This window comes from Empidonax traillii, unplaced genomic scaffold (genome assembly GCF_003031625.1).
Source record: "Empidonax traillii isolate 1590-97213 ecotype Southwest subspecies unplaced genomic scaffold, ASM303162v1 scaffold56:size2478089, whole genome shotgun sequence".
NCBI lineage: Eukaryota > Metazoa > Chordata > Aves > Passeriformes > Tyrannidae > Empidonax > Empidonax traillii.
Window position 1 is genome coordinate 233,861 of NW_020955249.1, and position 17,308 is coordinate 251,168.

Consider the following 17,308-nt stretch of genomic DNA (forward strand, 5'->3'; position numbering starts at 1 on the left):
ATCATCTACTTCATAGTGCACTTCTTCTCCTACAATTATACCTGGAGCTTGAGAACAGTACCCCTGTTGCCTGGGCCAATTCTACCTTTTTGTCTCTGACCATGACTTCCAAGATTTCTACTCCTGCCATACCTTCACAAACAAAGTAATTAAGAGTGGTGTTCTGGCTCCACTCCTTCTATGTCTGGGCTGGAACCAGCAGGTTCACTTGTCACCACTCGAATTTAAACAAAGATGGTACCACAAATTAGAAGAAAAGCTTGGTAAAAAAACCAAAAAGGAGCTGCAGAAAAATCTACTCAGATGACTCAATCTATTCTTCAAAGAGAAGAATTTAAATCACACTACTGGCATCCCACAGTGCAATCGTGCACGTCTTCACCACTGTTTAATACTTTTCACTAGAAATAGTCATATAAGAACTGGTTACCCTGCAATATAGCATATTTAGTACCTCTTCAATACTTTTTTCCCCTATGCCCACTTTCCATCTCATCTCACCTCACCTTCCCCACTGACTACATACACTTTCTCTCACTGCTTACACCTGTGCTTTTTCTTACACTTGTACTTTCATAAAAAAATAAGTATCCCCAAGGCAAACCTTTCTGTCCTCAAGCTGAGGTCTTCTGTTCACTGTTTGTTTCTCTGTTAGTACCAGCCTACTTCGTTATAGGAAGATTCCAGAGCTGAAAAGGATTATCTCCACCAGTGACCCAGTCCAAACCCAGGAACCAGCTGCAGGCTAATAGGCCACATAGTCCAATCCGAAGTAATTTCTTAGTTAGAGATGAAAAAAAAAGCTAGCAGATATTTTAGTCTCACTGAAACCATGCAAAAAATTCCCATTGCCTCTTAATAAATAAATAAATAAGATAAGTTATACACGGCCTCCTAAGCAATGCAGTTGAGTTCCAATGTGAGAAGCCCATTTCAAAACTTAAGGCCAGGAACAAACGATCATCAGATCAATACCTTTGTTGTGAGTATATCCACAACTACTGGGCCTGTTTGGCATAACAGTTCGGGGAATAAAAAGGCTAACTTGCATATTAAAAACATTGAGGGAGTCCCATGACAAAATCAAACACAACAAAGCTCGTAAGGTTCTCTAAACTACAACATTATCCTTTTGGCCTCAATGTTTCCAATTAAATGTTGGCCAGATGCACCTAACAAGATAAAATGGTTCTCTTATAACCCAAGAGTGAACAAGCACCACTAATCAGGAATTAAAAATAGCTATATATTAGTTTAGGTAAAGATCTCTTGCTAGCCAAACAGCAGATAAACTCAGCTCCACTGGTCTCTACAGAAAGTGTCATAAGCTTGACAAAATCAGTGTGACCAATTTTTGGTAACTAACTCTTTGGGTGAGAGACTGTGGAGATAAGCTGGTCTTTTAAAAATGGCCCAAAGATTTTCTTCAAATATTTTATATAAAAGTTATATGTGCCAAGCTATCTGGAGTCACTTAAATAATCAAATACCCAACAAGAAAGTGTCTTCAGTTTGCTCCTTCTTCTGCTCCTTCTTCTTCTTCTTCTTTAACAACTAGGGTACCTAAGAGAAAGAAAAAAAAAGAGAAAAAAATGTGCAAAGATTTATGAACAGATTATTCAGAGAAAGACAGAGTTAATGCTGATCTATCTGAAAGCTGTTGGAAAGAGTCAAGAGTTGTATTTCTTGCATGTTTCTAACCGACAAGAACTTCTGCATACCTGAACCGGTCCTAAATAGAAAAGCTTTCAAGTGATGAGCTCTTCTGTTGGATATTTTTCCAGCTTCTTGGGTAACAGGGAATAAAAAGGTACTAAAGCAGTATCTGCAAAGATCAGCCTCAAGTGATCTATGGGAGATACACCACATCAGTTCAACTGCTAACAAACCAACATCACCCCTCTCGTGGGGCCAATACTTTGTGCTGCTCTTTCCATGACATACGTGACCAAGTTTTAGTATGGCTAGTAAGTCTAACCTTATACTACTAAGGTCACCTTTTGCTTGTAAAAATATGTGCCCTGTTTCATCTTTTGAGGTTTCCTACTACAACAACAAATGGACTACTGCAGGCCATCCTTCCTAGCAGTGCAATTCTCTCATCAGGCTTCCACTTCCTAATAATTCTTTTTACTGCAGTTTTAGATAGAATCTGGTAATAGACTTCCCATCTATTGCTCCTTGTAATTAAGCTGTCTCCTCTCGTCAACATCCCTTCCCTGCTGCTATTCTCTTTGTTAGTGTTACCAGTCCTGCTCTCCTCTTCACTGCTTTTGTAAATGGGATAACAGTGAACAGCTAACATCTCCATTAACAGAAATGAACGTATTTAAAAATATATTTTAAAATTATCTAATTTTTAGTTACTAATCAGGACATGGTTTAGTATCTTTTCATATCAGTGTCTTAAATAGGAGAGGATAGCTCACAAATTACAGAATCACAGATTATGCTGATCTGGAAGGGACCCACAAAGATCATCAAGTCCAGCTCCTGGCCCTGCACAAGACTATTCCCAGAAGTCACACCATATGCCTGATAGATTTGTCCAAATGTTTCCTGAACTCTGTCAGGCTTGGTGCTGTGACCACTTCCCTGGGGAGCCTGTTCCAATGCCCAACCACCCTCTGCATGAAGAACCTTTTCCTAGTATCCAACCTAAACCTCCCCTGAGACAACTTCAGGCCCTTCCCTTGGGTTCTGTCACTGGTCACCACAGAGAAGAGATCAGAGAAGAGATCCTCAGATGGAGGAGGATATTCATGCATTTAGGAAACTTGCATGAAGTTTTGAAAATCCGCCCTTGCATCCAAAGAAAGCAGAGCATATCCCTGTCTACCTCCACTCCCTCACGTCACCTCTTTTGTTGGCAAAACTGTGCATCAAATTTGCTGGGAAAACTGTAATTCAACTTGGCAGATGAAAGCCTTGTTAAGTTATTTAATGCAAAATCTCTCAGTTCCCTACTAGTCATATGCTAAAATGACTTGGGTAACTACGGAGTAATTCCCAACTGTAGGCTGCAAGGCCACTTAGACTTAACACTCCAAAATCCACCAAACACTCTCAGAAGGTCCTGCAGTCACGACCCGAGTAACTACTTCTGAATAACTCCAAAGAGCGGAGAGAGGAATATTAATTTCATGAGCACACAGATGAATCTCTGAGGTTGTGATTCATTTCCCTGTGGTTGTCCTTATATTACGCTGTTAACTCCCACCAACTGCTTCATGCCCCAAACTCACCATCCAGCTTTTTCAACTTTGGTACACGTTTGGTTGCTTCTTCAATCCAGCTGTTCTTCTGATCAGAGGAGGCATATTTCTCTTGTAGTGGATTGCCTACAAACACCAGATCCTCTAGCAATGGCAGCTCTGCCAGTCTCACAAACTCTGCTGCAACCACAAAGGTGAAAACACCAACCAGATTGTGAACATGGAAAGAACATCTGCACCACACATTCCTTTCAAACTTAAAAGAGCATGGGATACAATAGGAGAGGGACTGCTTGGACTCCAGCTGGTATCAGGTTAAAGAACAAGTATGCATTTTAAAAGAGATCCAAGAAGATGATTCAAAGCACAAACTTAATTGGACTTAGAAGTCAAATTCAACATTCTAACTATTTTTACTCTCTTGCATGAGTGGATATTTAGGGATTCTGCACATGTCTGCAGCCTTGTCAGTTGGACTCAAAACCTTGTAAGATACAGCAATATTTTTACTTGGTAACTTAAGTCATGCATTCATCCTACTACAGGAGAAATGATAGAGTAGAGATGCAAGGCTTACCCCAGTCTTTCACCAAATTATTTGACATATAAAGAACCTTCAGCTTCTTCATTACATTGATACCCCTCAGTTTCTCAATTAAGTTGTATGAGATCCACAGCTCCTCTAAAGTATCAGCAACTGCCTCCTGGAAAAGGACAGGACTATTCAGGTAAGCAGAAGTACATCTCCCTTATTCTTCAGATACTTTCTTCACCCCATATAGGACACCTCATGTGAGAAAAAATACTAAGGTATATTGGTCCTCATTTCATTTTAAGCAGGTCCCTAATTATGCATGACAAATGATCATGGGAATTAAAAGCAAAATTATATATGCAAATATATGTAAGGAGGACAGAAATCGCAATATTAGAATAAAACAAGAAGTAGCTGGCTGGAGTAGTTGTTCTCAAGGTATAGGGGCAAAGCATACATGAAGTGAATGTAATTCAAAAACTGCTTTAGAAGGGATGTTATGGAATATAAGAAAGAATCATTCATTCAGATGCATGTATGTTTGTACCTGTTGGCCAGAGATTGCTTTCATAATTCTCTCAGTAGAGAGGGGGTTTTAAACCAGTCATTACACACTGACTGTGTATTTTACACTTAAGAGATATGGCATCTCTGAAGGTGGAAATAGCTTTGAGGAGAAATATTCTGCAGAAGAAATAAACAGTATCTCTTGAGAAAGGAAATAATTTATCTATTCATTAAAAATGTGTTGACTGAAAAAAAGTTCTTCTGCCCTGAATTAGAATGTAACAAAATTGTTGATCCAATTTTTTCCTCAACCAGTTTTCCCCTACTTGGTATACTCAATCCTACCACCATCTTCGCTAAAGCCATACAGCTCCTGGTGCCAGACAGCATAAAAGGGACAGACTCTGAGGAAGTGTGTGTTCATAGGACTGCCAGTATTTGTAGTAAAGAGTAGCCTAAGTATCTTCAGGTAGAAAATTCTGCATGCAAAAAGTCTGTAGGAATTACATTCATGTAAAACCAGTGGAATTTAAACGGCTTTACAAATGGGCAGCAGTTTGCAAGTAAAAGTTCTGCTCGTCTTTATCAAAGATACCAAAATCTCTCTTTCTAAAATTCTTCTAAGTAGAAAAATTAGTGTAGCAGAATTTCCTAACATGAAGAGAATTTAAAAAAAAAGTGAAAGATTATCCGAAAATTCAGAAGCAATGTGTAACAAGAGGGTGAACAGATCATAGCTAAAGTAGAAAATAAAATTTTATTAAATTCAGCAAAGACTTGTATGAACACAGGGAAATTACCCCACATTCTAGACAGTATTACATTTTGTTAGTGAAGAATTGATACTAAGAAGCACATACCAATCCACTCAAGTTCTTTATATTATTTCTCCCCAAAGACAGAATCCTCAAATTTTCTGTAACAGATTAAAAAAAAAATTCTTTTAATAAACAGGGATTTTTTTAAAATAAGAAGATGCTAGAAGTCAGGTAAAACGTCATATTCTACTTACAAACTGCCCTCTGAACAGGCTGTCTTAAGAAAGAGTGACCTTACAGAAACAAGACCTCCTGACTACTCAGATCAGCAGGAATGGATACAGGAGACAACTCATAAATATGCTCATGAATAAAAAGCTGCTCATGTGTAGGTTACCTAGTTGAAATTCCATCCAGATAAATACTGAATAAAGATTATTATTTCACCTAACTCTAACTTCTGACTTGCTTGTTTTGATCTTACATAATTCATATCCCTTCTCCTCCAGGCAAAAGTTCTGATCTTATTTTAAGGCAGTAGATTTGATTTCTGTACCAGAAGCAGAATACAAAGCTGCCTTACAGATGTCTGATGAGAGGCATTACAACTTTGTCTAGCAGGCAGACATGCAGGGATGGAGCCACACCTGATGAAACCATACCTACTAAAACCACACCTGGCAAATATTCTATAACAGGACGATCAGTTTTCACTAAAAAGTTGAGGTACGATGAAAATTCTTTTTCTTTTGAGGCACCACAACTTAATACACGACCATGCTCAAAAAACAAAGAATCATAACCAGTAAGTCTAAAATTTCATGTTTAAACTAAGTCTAAAGTATTTTATGCCTACTATAACTCGCATTTATAAATTATGGATTTGCCCCAGCTTTTGAAATCTGATGACAGATTGCATAAAAAGCCATGTCTTAAAATTGTTTCCAACTGCTGTTACTGTTTTTTATCACTCTTGTTCTGAGACATTATCTATTTTAAGGGAATAAAAACCTCTCTCGTGGAATATTTACACTCTCTAAAACACAAAACTAACACTTGTTGATGTCATCTAAAACCTCGTGTACAGATACAGGGGTGCGATCATTTACACAGAATTATCTGCTTGACATAACTACCTTATCAGGTATATACATTATAATCATATTTTCCATCTTAAAACAGTGTAAATCCTTAAAGAGGTTTCTCACCTTCCTCTTTCAAATAAGCAAAAGTAAGTATGTAATAATTAGCACCCTGTTTATAGCTATAATTACTGCTATCCCTCTCACAGAAGCCAACAGACAGTGAGTTCCTCATTTGCTATACCTTTAAGAGACAGAAGCTTTAGAAGTTTTAGGATCAAGTATTTCGTACAGATTGGATGCTTTGAATCCACTTTTTATAAATATAAATATTTAAGATGCTTTAAAAGCTTTTAATGTTTTATCCCACTTAAAAATTTCATTAGTTTCACTTCTATGTATAACTGGCTAATTATTTTCCATCATGATAGAGTTACTCAAATTGAAGCATTACAGTATAGTTATTTGGAAAGACCATTGGAATATTTTTTCCCTAATTAGAAGTTGCAAATTTTTTGAAGCCTGAGCATATTATGAAAAGAATTAAGTTCATGAAGCTCTTTGAGAGACCTATCGGTGTGTAGTTGGAGAGGGCAAGATTCCAGGTTCCTTGTCTGTCCGCTGGCATTTTAATGGGAACAGAGAAGCCTGGAAGCTCCACCCCAAAACCTGCAGCTCTTTGCCAGCCTCATGCCACAGAGTCAAAGTCCTGAGGACAGACCATTAAGACTTCTGTCCCAAAGTCAGTAGCCCACTGAGTTTGATAGACAGCTGTCCAAGAAAGAAAAGTTCTACTTCTAGACAGGTGGCACATCCATTTATAAAGCATGAACAAAATGAAACCAAGTATATCCAATCCTCTGCAAAGTGGAATGACATTTTTTCCATCCAGGTCTACAACACTCCAACTTTGCTTCAAGCAATAAGGCAATTGTGGAGTTGTTGAACTGCAGACTATATCCATGATGAGTGTGGAAAACGGTCATTACATCACTCTAGAACTGATGAGGTATTCAGTAGCACAGCGAGGCCCACTGGAGGGTACTGAAGTGCTTATTGAAGGGGATTTTTTTGTTTTTTTCTGTTAAATTTGCACTGTGAGACAACTGTCAAGGCTAGTGCAGGGGTACCTGTTTCGATACCCCATTAGTGCTAAGCATGCATTCTCCAGTAAGACTGATAATTCTAACAGTCACTTGTAATGTTCTACGAGGAAGGAATAAAAAAGGATAAGAATAGGTCTAAATAAAGCTGGATACATATAACAAAAGACAGTATATATCCTAACAAACAACTAGAAAACAAACATAATGGCAGGCTGGCTTGTCACTTACTTAGGTTGCTCAAGTTGGCGATTCTGTCAATGCAGTTGGTAGACAGCGATAGTTTCCTTTAAAAGCAAGAATAATCAATTCACAGTATATATGGGATCACTGTATTGGAAGAATTCCACATCTAAACACCACTGCATTAGAAATAATTGTCTATTGTTCTCTCATTAGATGGTGAACTGACAGTATGTGTTAACAGACTCAAAATGTCCTCAAACCATCAAGGCTTCTTGAACTTTATTTAGCTTGCGAGAAAGTACCATGAGGTACCTATATGACATACTGGATTACCTTTTGATGCCTGGTCTTATCAAATGCATAGATGTTTATTTCTAAAATGGCTCTAATCTCTTTCTGAAAGTCCTGCTTAAATTCCTGCTTTTTTTTTTTTTTTTTTTTTTTTTTCATAAATTTTGGAGTGGATCATAAATGTGCCAGTTAGTTGACAGACTCCAAACACAGACCTGTATATGATACATATCATTCTTCTGGGGAAAAATACTAATACATAATCTACCCTAACATTTTCTGAGTTAAGTCGCGGGGATCTCTAACTTAAAAAGAGCAACTGTGTGTGGAAAGAGAGGCTCAGCTGAGGGAAAAAAAAAAAAAAAGAGAAAGCTGCTGCTTTGAAGGCTACACTTAAACATAGTAAATACATATTTGCACAGTGGACAGCACAAAAACTAAAAAAAAGAATGAAGAGAATATGTTGTTTCTAATTTGTTTTTAATTGAACTTACTCGCAGTTAACAAGTGTGGAGAGAGATGCATCCATCTTCTCTACAGGAGGAACCTGACCGTACAGTTTCACCTCCTTTGCCTCTGAAGCCTTCTGGCCATTTTTTTCTTCCTAAAGAAAAGAGAAGGTGAGGAAGAGACTCACTGCTACATGCAATTAACAGGAATTACTATACTAAAAAATAACTACAAAAGCAATTACTATAGAAATAATTCCAATATACTACTAAAAGATATTACTGAAAAGAGAAAGCATTTTGAATCCTGTTTATCAAGATTCCTGATGGTGTAGCATAAAAAGGGAAGGCTAGCTTATTTTCAAAATAGGAAAAGAACTTATATATTACATATGCTTTTTTTTTAAAAGTTGTGTTTGTTAAACGAATTTAATTAAGGACTCCTGTGTTGTAAAGAATGGAAACTAAATGGAGGTTTAAAATTCAGAATTAAGGTATTTCCATGGAGACTAACATATAGGAAACAACAGCCCTGGCCAATCTGTAGCAGAAGCAGTTTTAAAAGCTCTGCTAGAAAAATCTCCTTCCCACTTCATCCAGAGACCTCAAAACTCACACCTAACTCACAACACAAACTGAACATGGGGGAGTGGGGTTTTTTTTGGGGGGAAACCTCAACAGGTTCATAGAATTAAGAATCTAAAAAAAAATTGTGATTAGCCATTAAAAAAAGAATGCAGGAAGATTTCACACTTTAGAGGATACCGCAAAAGATGAATTTCCCTTTTACAGCCTAGGCTGATAATTTTCTAAATAAAATACTTAGTAAAGTTCAAAGCCTTAGAAAAACGGCCAATAACTTCAGCATCTGGGTTTATTAAAAACATAGTCTATCAAATCTTTTAAAATTCTGAAGTGATGGCAATTATTGGCTAAACACTAGGAACAAGTATCTGTTTAGGGAGTAGCAGCAGTTTTGACAACTGCCTCCCTGACAGCACAAAGGGAGCATTTTGTCAATTCACTCAGTGTTCAGTGGGAGGACTGGAGGTCCATTAACAAAGGAGAAATCTCAGTGCTTTCAAAACAAGGGCTCTTGTTTTCTCTCTCATTTTAGGCAGCTACTGAAAAGAGAGATAGCTGAGTGTGGCCTGGTTTATATGGCTACTTTGTAATGAAATTAATCGTATCCCAGAAAACTTTAAGAATCCCACAGCAGAAGATCAGGTTTTAATAATGTTATTTTCCCTCTTATGAACCAAAAATACTTTAGGAAACTTAATTTAATAAAAAATTAGCATGTTGTCTTGCACAATTACTTATATTCTAGATTCTGTCCAAATTCAGTGTGATAATATTTTTACTCATAATTAGCGATTCAGCAAATAAGCACATCAGATGTTTTGCTAGAATATGGCTATATGTATATAAACCAAGTCACTGTATGAATGTGAAACTTCCGTTTTTTGTATCTATTTGCATTTATGCTCAGTTTCTAATCTATTGGTTCATACCATAAATAAAAATACATTTTTCCTTAAAAACATGAAAGGGAGAGAGCTTCCAACACAGACTCTGGCCAGCAGTGAGCACCTGCGGGAAGAAAATTCATCCTGATTGCCAAGTACTTCTGGAAGAAAGGTCAGCTGCACAACCACAATATGCCATAGAGAAACCACAGGTAGAACAGACACACTTTTTTAAGAACAGGTTATATGTTTGCTAAGTTAAAGCTGCTTTGATTTAAAGTTGCTTTGATTTACCTAATGTCAAGCTGGCTGTAGGGCATAGTAAAGCCTTATGCCAAAGGGAAGAGAAACATCCAGAATGCAACACAACACCAGATCCAATGGTACGAGTCACGTGGGACCCAGATTAGGAATAGTAAAAGGAAGACTTAGACCCACCCCCAATAACCTGAACAGAAAAGCAAATTCAGCACTTCATGCCTAACATTAATGGAAACTCACTGACACAGGCCTATTATCTTTAAGAGATGTGTGACAGAGAAGCAAATGGAAAATAAATCTTCGCTGGAAGACACAGAGCTGAGGTTGTGAAGGGCAGAAAGAGTGAGGGAGGAAGAGCAAATTTTTTTAACACTCAGTTCACACCTCTGGTAATGCTAATGTCCACAAGTTGTTGCATTCTAGCTCCTATTAGGAGAGCAGGAGTGAAGTCTGTGGGATATGTCAACATAACTGTGAACCCCCTGAAATACTCAAGGTACCAAACAATGCTAAAATTCAAAATGAAAATAATCTTCAATTCCAGCCTAGTACCTTGAGCTGATGATAGTACAGATCTTCTGGCTTTCAAGCGTACCTGCCCATGCTGTCTCACATCCAGATTTCTAGAGACCAAAATAGAGACCTTGCTCTAGCAGCTGGCCAGAAATAGTGGGGGAGTGCATGTACCCAGGATGGCACCTCTGTGCCCTAATCTATTCTCACTGGTTTTACTGGACTGTGAACCTGACCCCAGAGCATCCTACACCATCATTTGAAATTACATCCACACCCTTGCCAACACACAGTTTTCTAAAAGACCAGGTCAGTCACCACCAGACTAATGACCTTCTGTATTAACACATTACTTTAAGAAGAAAAACAAGCAAGAAACTCAGATTCTGAGTTAAGCTTTGCACAATGAGGGACAATATGCCAAAAGACATGTAGAAGTTTCACTGAATTCAGTACAGTAAGAATTTCATACTTCTTTATTCTGTGGGAAGCACTACTGTCAGGTAAAGTGAGAAGAGCATAATTAAAACATAAGACATCTCCAACTTTAAGTCCCTTTGTAGCTTCACGCCAATGCATATGCAGCAGAATGAGGCAGGAAAGCAAAACAGACTCATCTTTACCAATCATATCAATTTAACAAGAACATACAGAAAATCCAACAGAAGGTATTATACAACAGCAATCATCATTTTACTTTGTGAAACTTCTTAAAGCAAATGTTTCAAGCAAATGTATTTCCTACAATGTCTGAAAAACAAATTTAGGTGAATACAGTCAAACCCCATGCCACAGAGTACTGCAAAGACAGCTAGACACTGTTCTAGTACTTACCCATTTGGCTAGAGCTTCTTTGATAGTTGTTGCTTTGGCCTAAAAATGAAACAAATTTAAGTGAATATTCATTGCAAATTTATAACTGGCTTGTTCACTGCAAACCTATTTCCTCTCCCTTCTCTCTCCCTATCCTGCTTGTCTATCCCCTTCTACCACTTTCCTGTATTGTCTTGAGTCAGCTGAGATAAAGAAGCTGGAACCCCTTAGGGTCCCATAATTTTGTTTTCTGAGATACTTGGCAGCATTCTCAGAAGCAAAAGATGGGCTTAATGTCACAACATTATCTTCCTGATCTTACTCTCTGCCCCATGGGACACTGCTTGTTAGATCTGGTGGTGAAATTCCATTCAAAGGCATAAGAAGCCACTGCACTGAAAACTGTGGTCTAACGCTCTTAAACTCTCCCACTTTCTATTGTGCATTAGCAACTTCCTGTTTGACAGCAAGCCTGTAAGCAGACAGAATGATACAGCCTCTTCAGATTCACCGAGGAAAATGAGGTATATCTTGCCAAAACTAAAGAGCAATCTGGATTGTTTATATTTGGCGTTGTTTTCCAAGTGCTTTGCATAGAGTTGCATCATACGACGTGAACACGTATGTTTTGTGAAATATTATTGAGTTTGAACATATTATTCAGTTTGGAAAAATCTGAGAGCTGCTGCACAAGGCTTTTTAGGGACTGACCCACTGACCAACTTTCTGTTGACACTAACTCCAACTTTGCTGTCTCACATCAGAGTCTTGTAAAACCACATGAAGATATCCAAAACAGTAGTATAAAAACAACATGTTTAATGATTCTCTAAACACTAAACATATTCCAAGATGTCTTTTGGATTAAAAAGGTTTCAGAGACCAATCTTTCACAAACTGATCGACAGCCTCCTTTGTACAAATACAGGAGGACTCTAGTTTTGGCATCTCTGTTGCTCTTATGTGTAGCACTACACATGAGGATAAAAGTAGTCTTTCAGGTAACCAGATATACAAAAAACCCCTACTGTATAAGTTAAACCCAACAAACTAACTTCCACCCAAAATCTTACAGGCAACCACCTCAACCACAGAGCTCTAGTGTTGGGTACTTTGGCACTGGAAACACTGGTCCCAGGGCAAAAGACAACAGCTGAGGCAGCTGCATATAAAAAATGGCCATAGGCACTGAACACCCAGCAACTACCAAGACCCAGCAACACCAGGGAGCCTGAGCATGCACCTCAAACACCAATATACACCTCCACTTAGACGTGTATCACTGGGCATCCTCAGAAGTTCCAGCTGCTTCTGCCCATTGACGGGCATTTGTTTCAATCTGGTCTATACCAACTGATAGCTAGCTCATGGTTCCATTGGAGATGACCAGGCAAACTTGTGCCAGGCATCATCTCCTCAGTGTCTGCCACAGATAAACAGCTGCACGACCTCCTCCTGTTTAGAAGATCACATCCTTAAGTTCCCATTCCAACAGCCTCGTGCAATCCAACTAACAGCTACCAATGTGCCAGCAAAAACAGCTAGCTTCCAGTTAATGGGGTTTTCCAGACAGAACTTCATTGCTGTTTTTGTAATTATGGCAGTAAATCAGTACAGCACTTTAGTACGTGATCTTGGTCACTCGTGTTGAAGGCAGAAACGGATTTATATGACCAGTATCTGCTTCTAAGTCATGCCTAAAACTGGACTCGACTCTAAAGCTAGTGATCCATGTGAGCACAAGCAGCAGCTTCTTCCCTGACCTCTGCTGACTTATCTCTGCCGAGCTGCTGGAAACACGGACATCAGCACAGTGGGTTATTTGGAGAACACATGCCAGGGATTTCATTCTCTTTGAGGTGTACTTGAAATTTCTGTAGATAAATAAGAGTATCTTCTGCCAAGCAAGATTACCTAAAGGAAACTTTCCTCTAAGCAGTTAATTTTCAGGGTTCCTCTACCTGCATATTGAACAATTTTCTACAGGTATTTAGACTAAAGAAAGTCATAATACTTAAAATACTCAAAATACTCAAAATGCTAAGTGATCAACTGTCACCCTGAAGAGTCACCATCAACATGGCAGAAAAAAGAAACAAAATACCTTAAGGGGAAAAATAACCACACTTGTACTGTAATAGTTATAACAAGAAGTATTTCCCCTCCCTAAACATGGCAGATGGACACAGACTATTTACAAAATTTAGACCCCCAGGAAAAAGCAAAACAGCGACACTTCGCCTTAATTTGCAAGCATTTATTTATATGTTCAATAGAGGAAATCGGAATTGCACAGCAACCGATAACAAGCCAATCGCTGTAGTGACTGCAGACACTGCTGCCTTAAAGACGCTGAGGTTTGCGCACGATGACACCCCCGACTCCCCGCTTCTTTCGCCCATCCCGAAATACCCCTTTCCCGAGGCACAGCATCAGGCCACCCCGCCTCAGCCGCCGCCCCGAGCCCCGCGCTGCCCCCCAGGCAGCTCCCGTGGAGCCCGGGCTGCTCGGCGGGGCCCGGCGCGGAGGGCTCCGACACCGCCGGCCCGGGCACGGCTCGGCAGCGGCCCCGGGGGGACGCCGCTCACACACCGCCCGCGGCACCGGCCCCGCGCCGCCGGTGCCGCTCCGTCCCGCCCCCGCCGCAGGACCCACCATGGCGCCGTTGCTACCGCGAACGCTCCGGTTGCTACGGGCGCGGGAACGCCCCGGCCCGGAACTCGCGTCGAGGGCGGCGGCCGCGGCGCCTTGTGGGACGCGGCGGGGGCGGTGCGGGCCCGGCTGGGCAGCGCGGCAGCCCCGGGTGCTTTGGCACCCCGAGGGCGGCTGTGAGGCCTCCCGGAGGTGGCCGGTGCAGCTAATTCAGCCCCCTGAACACTAGTCCCAATGGAACGTGATGGGAGTTTTGCCTGGCAGGGAATTACTGTGTCCAGCACTGGGCTCCTCATTACAGGAAAGAAAAGAAGCTACTGGAGAAGGTCCAGAGGAGGGCCATAAAGATGATTACGTGTCTGGAGCATCTCTTTTATGAGGAGGGACTGCGGGACCTGAACCTGAATAGTCTAGAGAGGAGAAGACCGAGGGGGGAATCTCATCAATAGCATATAAGTATCTCAAAGGTGGGCGTCAAGAGAATGGTATCCAGCGACAATGGCCACAAACTGAAACACAAGAAGTTCCATCTCAACACGAGGAAGAACTTCTTAACATTGAGGGTGGCAGAGCACTGGCACAGGCTGCTTCTCTGAAAACATTCAAAACCCACCTGGACACATTCCTGTGTATCCTACTCTGGGTGACCCCTTCTTGGCAGGGGAGTTGGACTAGATGATGTCCAGAGGTCTCTTTCAACTCTAACAATTCTGTGATTCTGTGCATGTAAACCTGTATAAATAATGTGGCTCTAACTAAGGCCCCAGTCAGACACTCAGTTTAATGTACGCTTCAGGAAACAGCTGTTTTCTGCAGTGTCAGCAACGCGTCTTTGGTCCCCAGGTACAACTGTAAATACACAGTATGCTAGTGCAAAAGTTGGCTGTTTTTCTACAGGCCATTCTGTGAATTATTTTGTTGAGGAATACCCCGACCCATTCATTAAAGGATCTTCACAGTAAAATGATATTATTTTTATTTTTTCCTCCTTTTTAAACAAATTATCATTCAGTTTTCCAAACAAACGAACTATTCAGAAACAAAAATCTAACATCAAATTCTTACACAAGGTTGCTTTTCAATAAAGTGTTTTACTTCTCTCTTTCAAATTGCATATATCTGACAAAATCTAACACTGAATTATTTTAAAGGCTTGTCCTTTAGAAATTAAGTCTGAGGACTCTTAACCTACCTGGCTTTTATTTACAAATTAACATTTACTTCTTGATCCTTCAGACTGCAATCTTGCAGAGCAATGCATATGCTGAGGTAGGACTGCAGTGTGGAGACACAGGTATTGGCACTGGGAGAGTGACAAAACAGGGTTTGGGGAGGTGCTGCTCTTGCACAGCTCCGACTACTGAAGATGCACAGGACAAGGCAGACAGACAAACAGAAACCTTCAGACAACCCTCTCCTCTATGGTTGCCACTTGGAATGAGTCTGGAGAAAAGGCAGGGTACCAAGTATCAGTGACAGCAACAAGCACATCACAGCAGGCTCTGATCCTGGACTTCGGGGGCTGCTGGTGTTAATGGATGTTCAAGCACCAGGTATGACTTGGCAAAAGCCTCTTCAGCTGGTGAGGAAGTTTAGAGACTAGGTATGAAGACATCTTGTGTGGAGTTAGCAGGATGGAGCTTCTCTTGTAAAGAATCATGAAAGTGGATAAATTGTTCAGTTGGCACTGATTGCGTGTAAAGAACATGTGACTTTAATCAAATGATAAGGAGTAATAAGTTGCAGAAAGCTAGTAAGACCTGAGCAGCAGCATCATGACGGTTAACTGGAGGAAAGAAGATCCCTGAGAGCAAAACAAAACTGAGTACCATAAATAAAGGTTTTGTATCTTCCTGGGCAGCTCTCAAACTGGTCTGACAAAATGACTTTGGAAGGAGAAACTGCTTTGATAGAGGTCCTCATTAAACCTGGCACCATTTCAGCAAGACCCTCTGAAGAGATCAACTCATTTGGGAAGAAGCTGTTTCTTTCTACTTGAATGGTGGGGAATAATAAGGTACTAGCCAAAAATTAACTAGGATGAATAAAACCAGTCTCAGGCAGTGATGGAAAAGATATCCTAGATTTGGGTTTAGGTTTTTTTTGGAAGGCACTGTTAGTTTGGTCGGGGTTTTTTGTTTAGTTCTTTTTTTAAGAATTATGACTCTAAGTTAATTATTGCCATAAGGTGACAGCTTTTACAGTCAGTTTAAATCTTCTACAGGCAAGGTTTTCTGTCTCTCAACTCTGCTTCCTCCCTAAGAACAGCTGTCAGAATCTGTTGGCATCATTACTGAAAAGTTCCAAGGGTAATTAACTCTTACTTACTGGCTGCATTTAGCCATGCTCTAACCTATCTGACAGAATCCTAATACCCTGAGTGTCAAATGCCAATCCAAGACATTACAGCAACAAATAGTTACACCCCAATACAACACAGTGCTAATGCTGGCATTCTCCCTGGATGACAGGAAAAGTACTCTTCATTTTCTCATGCTACAGGTGGTTTTTCTTGGAAAGAAACAGCCTGTGTCACCAGAAGACCACTACTTAAGGTATACTAAGTATACAAGCCTCATTGCAAATAGCGGTCTCCAGCTTCCTGCAAATAGAAAATATTTCCAAGGTGTATATGGCTGTAAATCTGAGTTCCAGGCCAAGGTAACTGAGGACTCAAAGACAGAATCATTCATCATTCTGATGTCAAAGTTTATCATCCGTCATTCCCCAGGGATGATCCTGTCTGTCACTGCTGAGGGTGCAGGCTGGCTGTGAACATTCTCCAAGTCATAAATACTGCAAGCAAGCAAGTACCTACTACTCCCTTCGGATACTGTTTTCTTCATATCACGACCACTTTGGGCTGTCAAAAGCAGGCAGTGCAGCCTGCTTATTGTTTCACTTCTCCTTTGTATACCTAGTTAAAGTAACTTAGGCTGATCGAAATAAATCTCCTTTTTTTTTTGATTTATACTTGTAGCTAAGTAGTCATTTGGTTATTTCACATTTCAAGGTTTTTCTCAGTCGATCCCTCCAATTCACCAGTCATTTTGGTGGCTCAAGTTCAGTTCTTGCAGCTCTGCAACAGCTTGCGTGTGCGTAAATGTTCATCCCAAATGCAAGCGCAGAAACTCCTGAATCTTTCCCCAGGAGTGTTCCTGTGCATGGGCGTGTGCTTTGCTCTCTCCACCCCCCAGAACAGGTACCCCCAAAACACGATCCATAGCTACGTGACAAAATGGAGTAGAAGGAGGATCAATTCGGTGACCTGCTCCTGGATAACTCAAGAGTTCAAAGTTCTCCTTCCCATGCTGGCGTAGACGCCTGATTGCCAGGTCAGCATATAAGGAGCTCTTCCACATCCGATCATCTTCCCCTACCACTAAGAGAAAGTGTCCTTCTGCTTTTTCAATGGGGATCGTGCAAGGAGAATTAGCAGGATTGGTTGGGTCATCCAGAGCTTCAAAAACATCA

General features: G+C 40.3%; 1 protein-coding gene across 5 annotated transcripts in view; it reads right to left on the minus strand.

Annotated features, from left to right (window-relative positions):
* Nucleotides 1–17,308, minus strand: part of DNAL1 (dynein axonemal light chain 1) — a 38,018-nt gene that overhangs the window by 15,825 nt on the left and 4,885 nt on the right. The window contains exons 1-8 of one of the 5 annotated variants that reach the window (XM_027879601.1): nt 13,838–13,925; nt 11,204–11,242; nt 8,172–8,281; nt 7,432–7,487; nt 5,118–5,173; nt 3,793–3,919; nt 3,246–3,395; nt 96–1,563 (exon numbers count right to left, since the gene is read on the minus strand). In XM_027879601.1, coding sequence (XP_027735402.1) covers nt 1,508–1,563; nt 3,246–3,395; nt 3,793–3,919; nt 5,118–5,173; nt 7,432–7,487; nt 8,172–8,281; nt 11,204–11,242; nt 13,838–13,840 — 597 coding nt within the window. In that variant the 5' untranslated portion in view covers nt 13,841–13,925 and the 3' untranslated portion in view covers nt 96–1,507. Of the gene's footprint in view, nt 1–95; nt 1,564–3,245; nt 3,396–3,792; nt 3,920–5,117; nt 5,174–7,431; nt 7,488–8,171; nt 8,282–11,203; nt 11,243–13,837; nt 13,926–17,308 lie in introns of those variants that run through there. The other 4 variants (XM_027879598.1, XM_027879600.1, XM_027879599.1 and 1 more) reach the window with 4 other exon arrangements.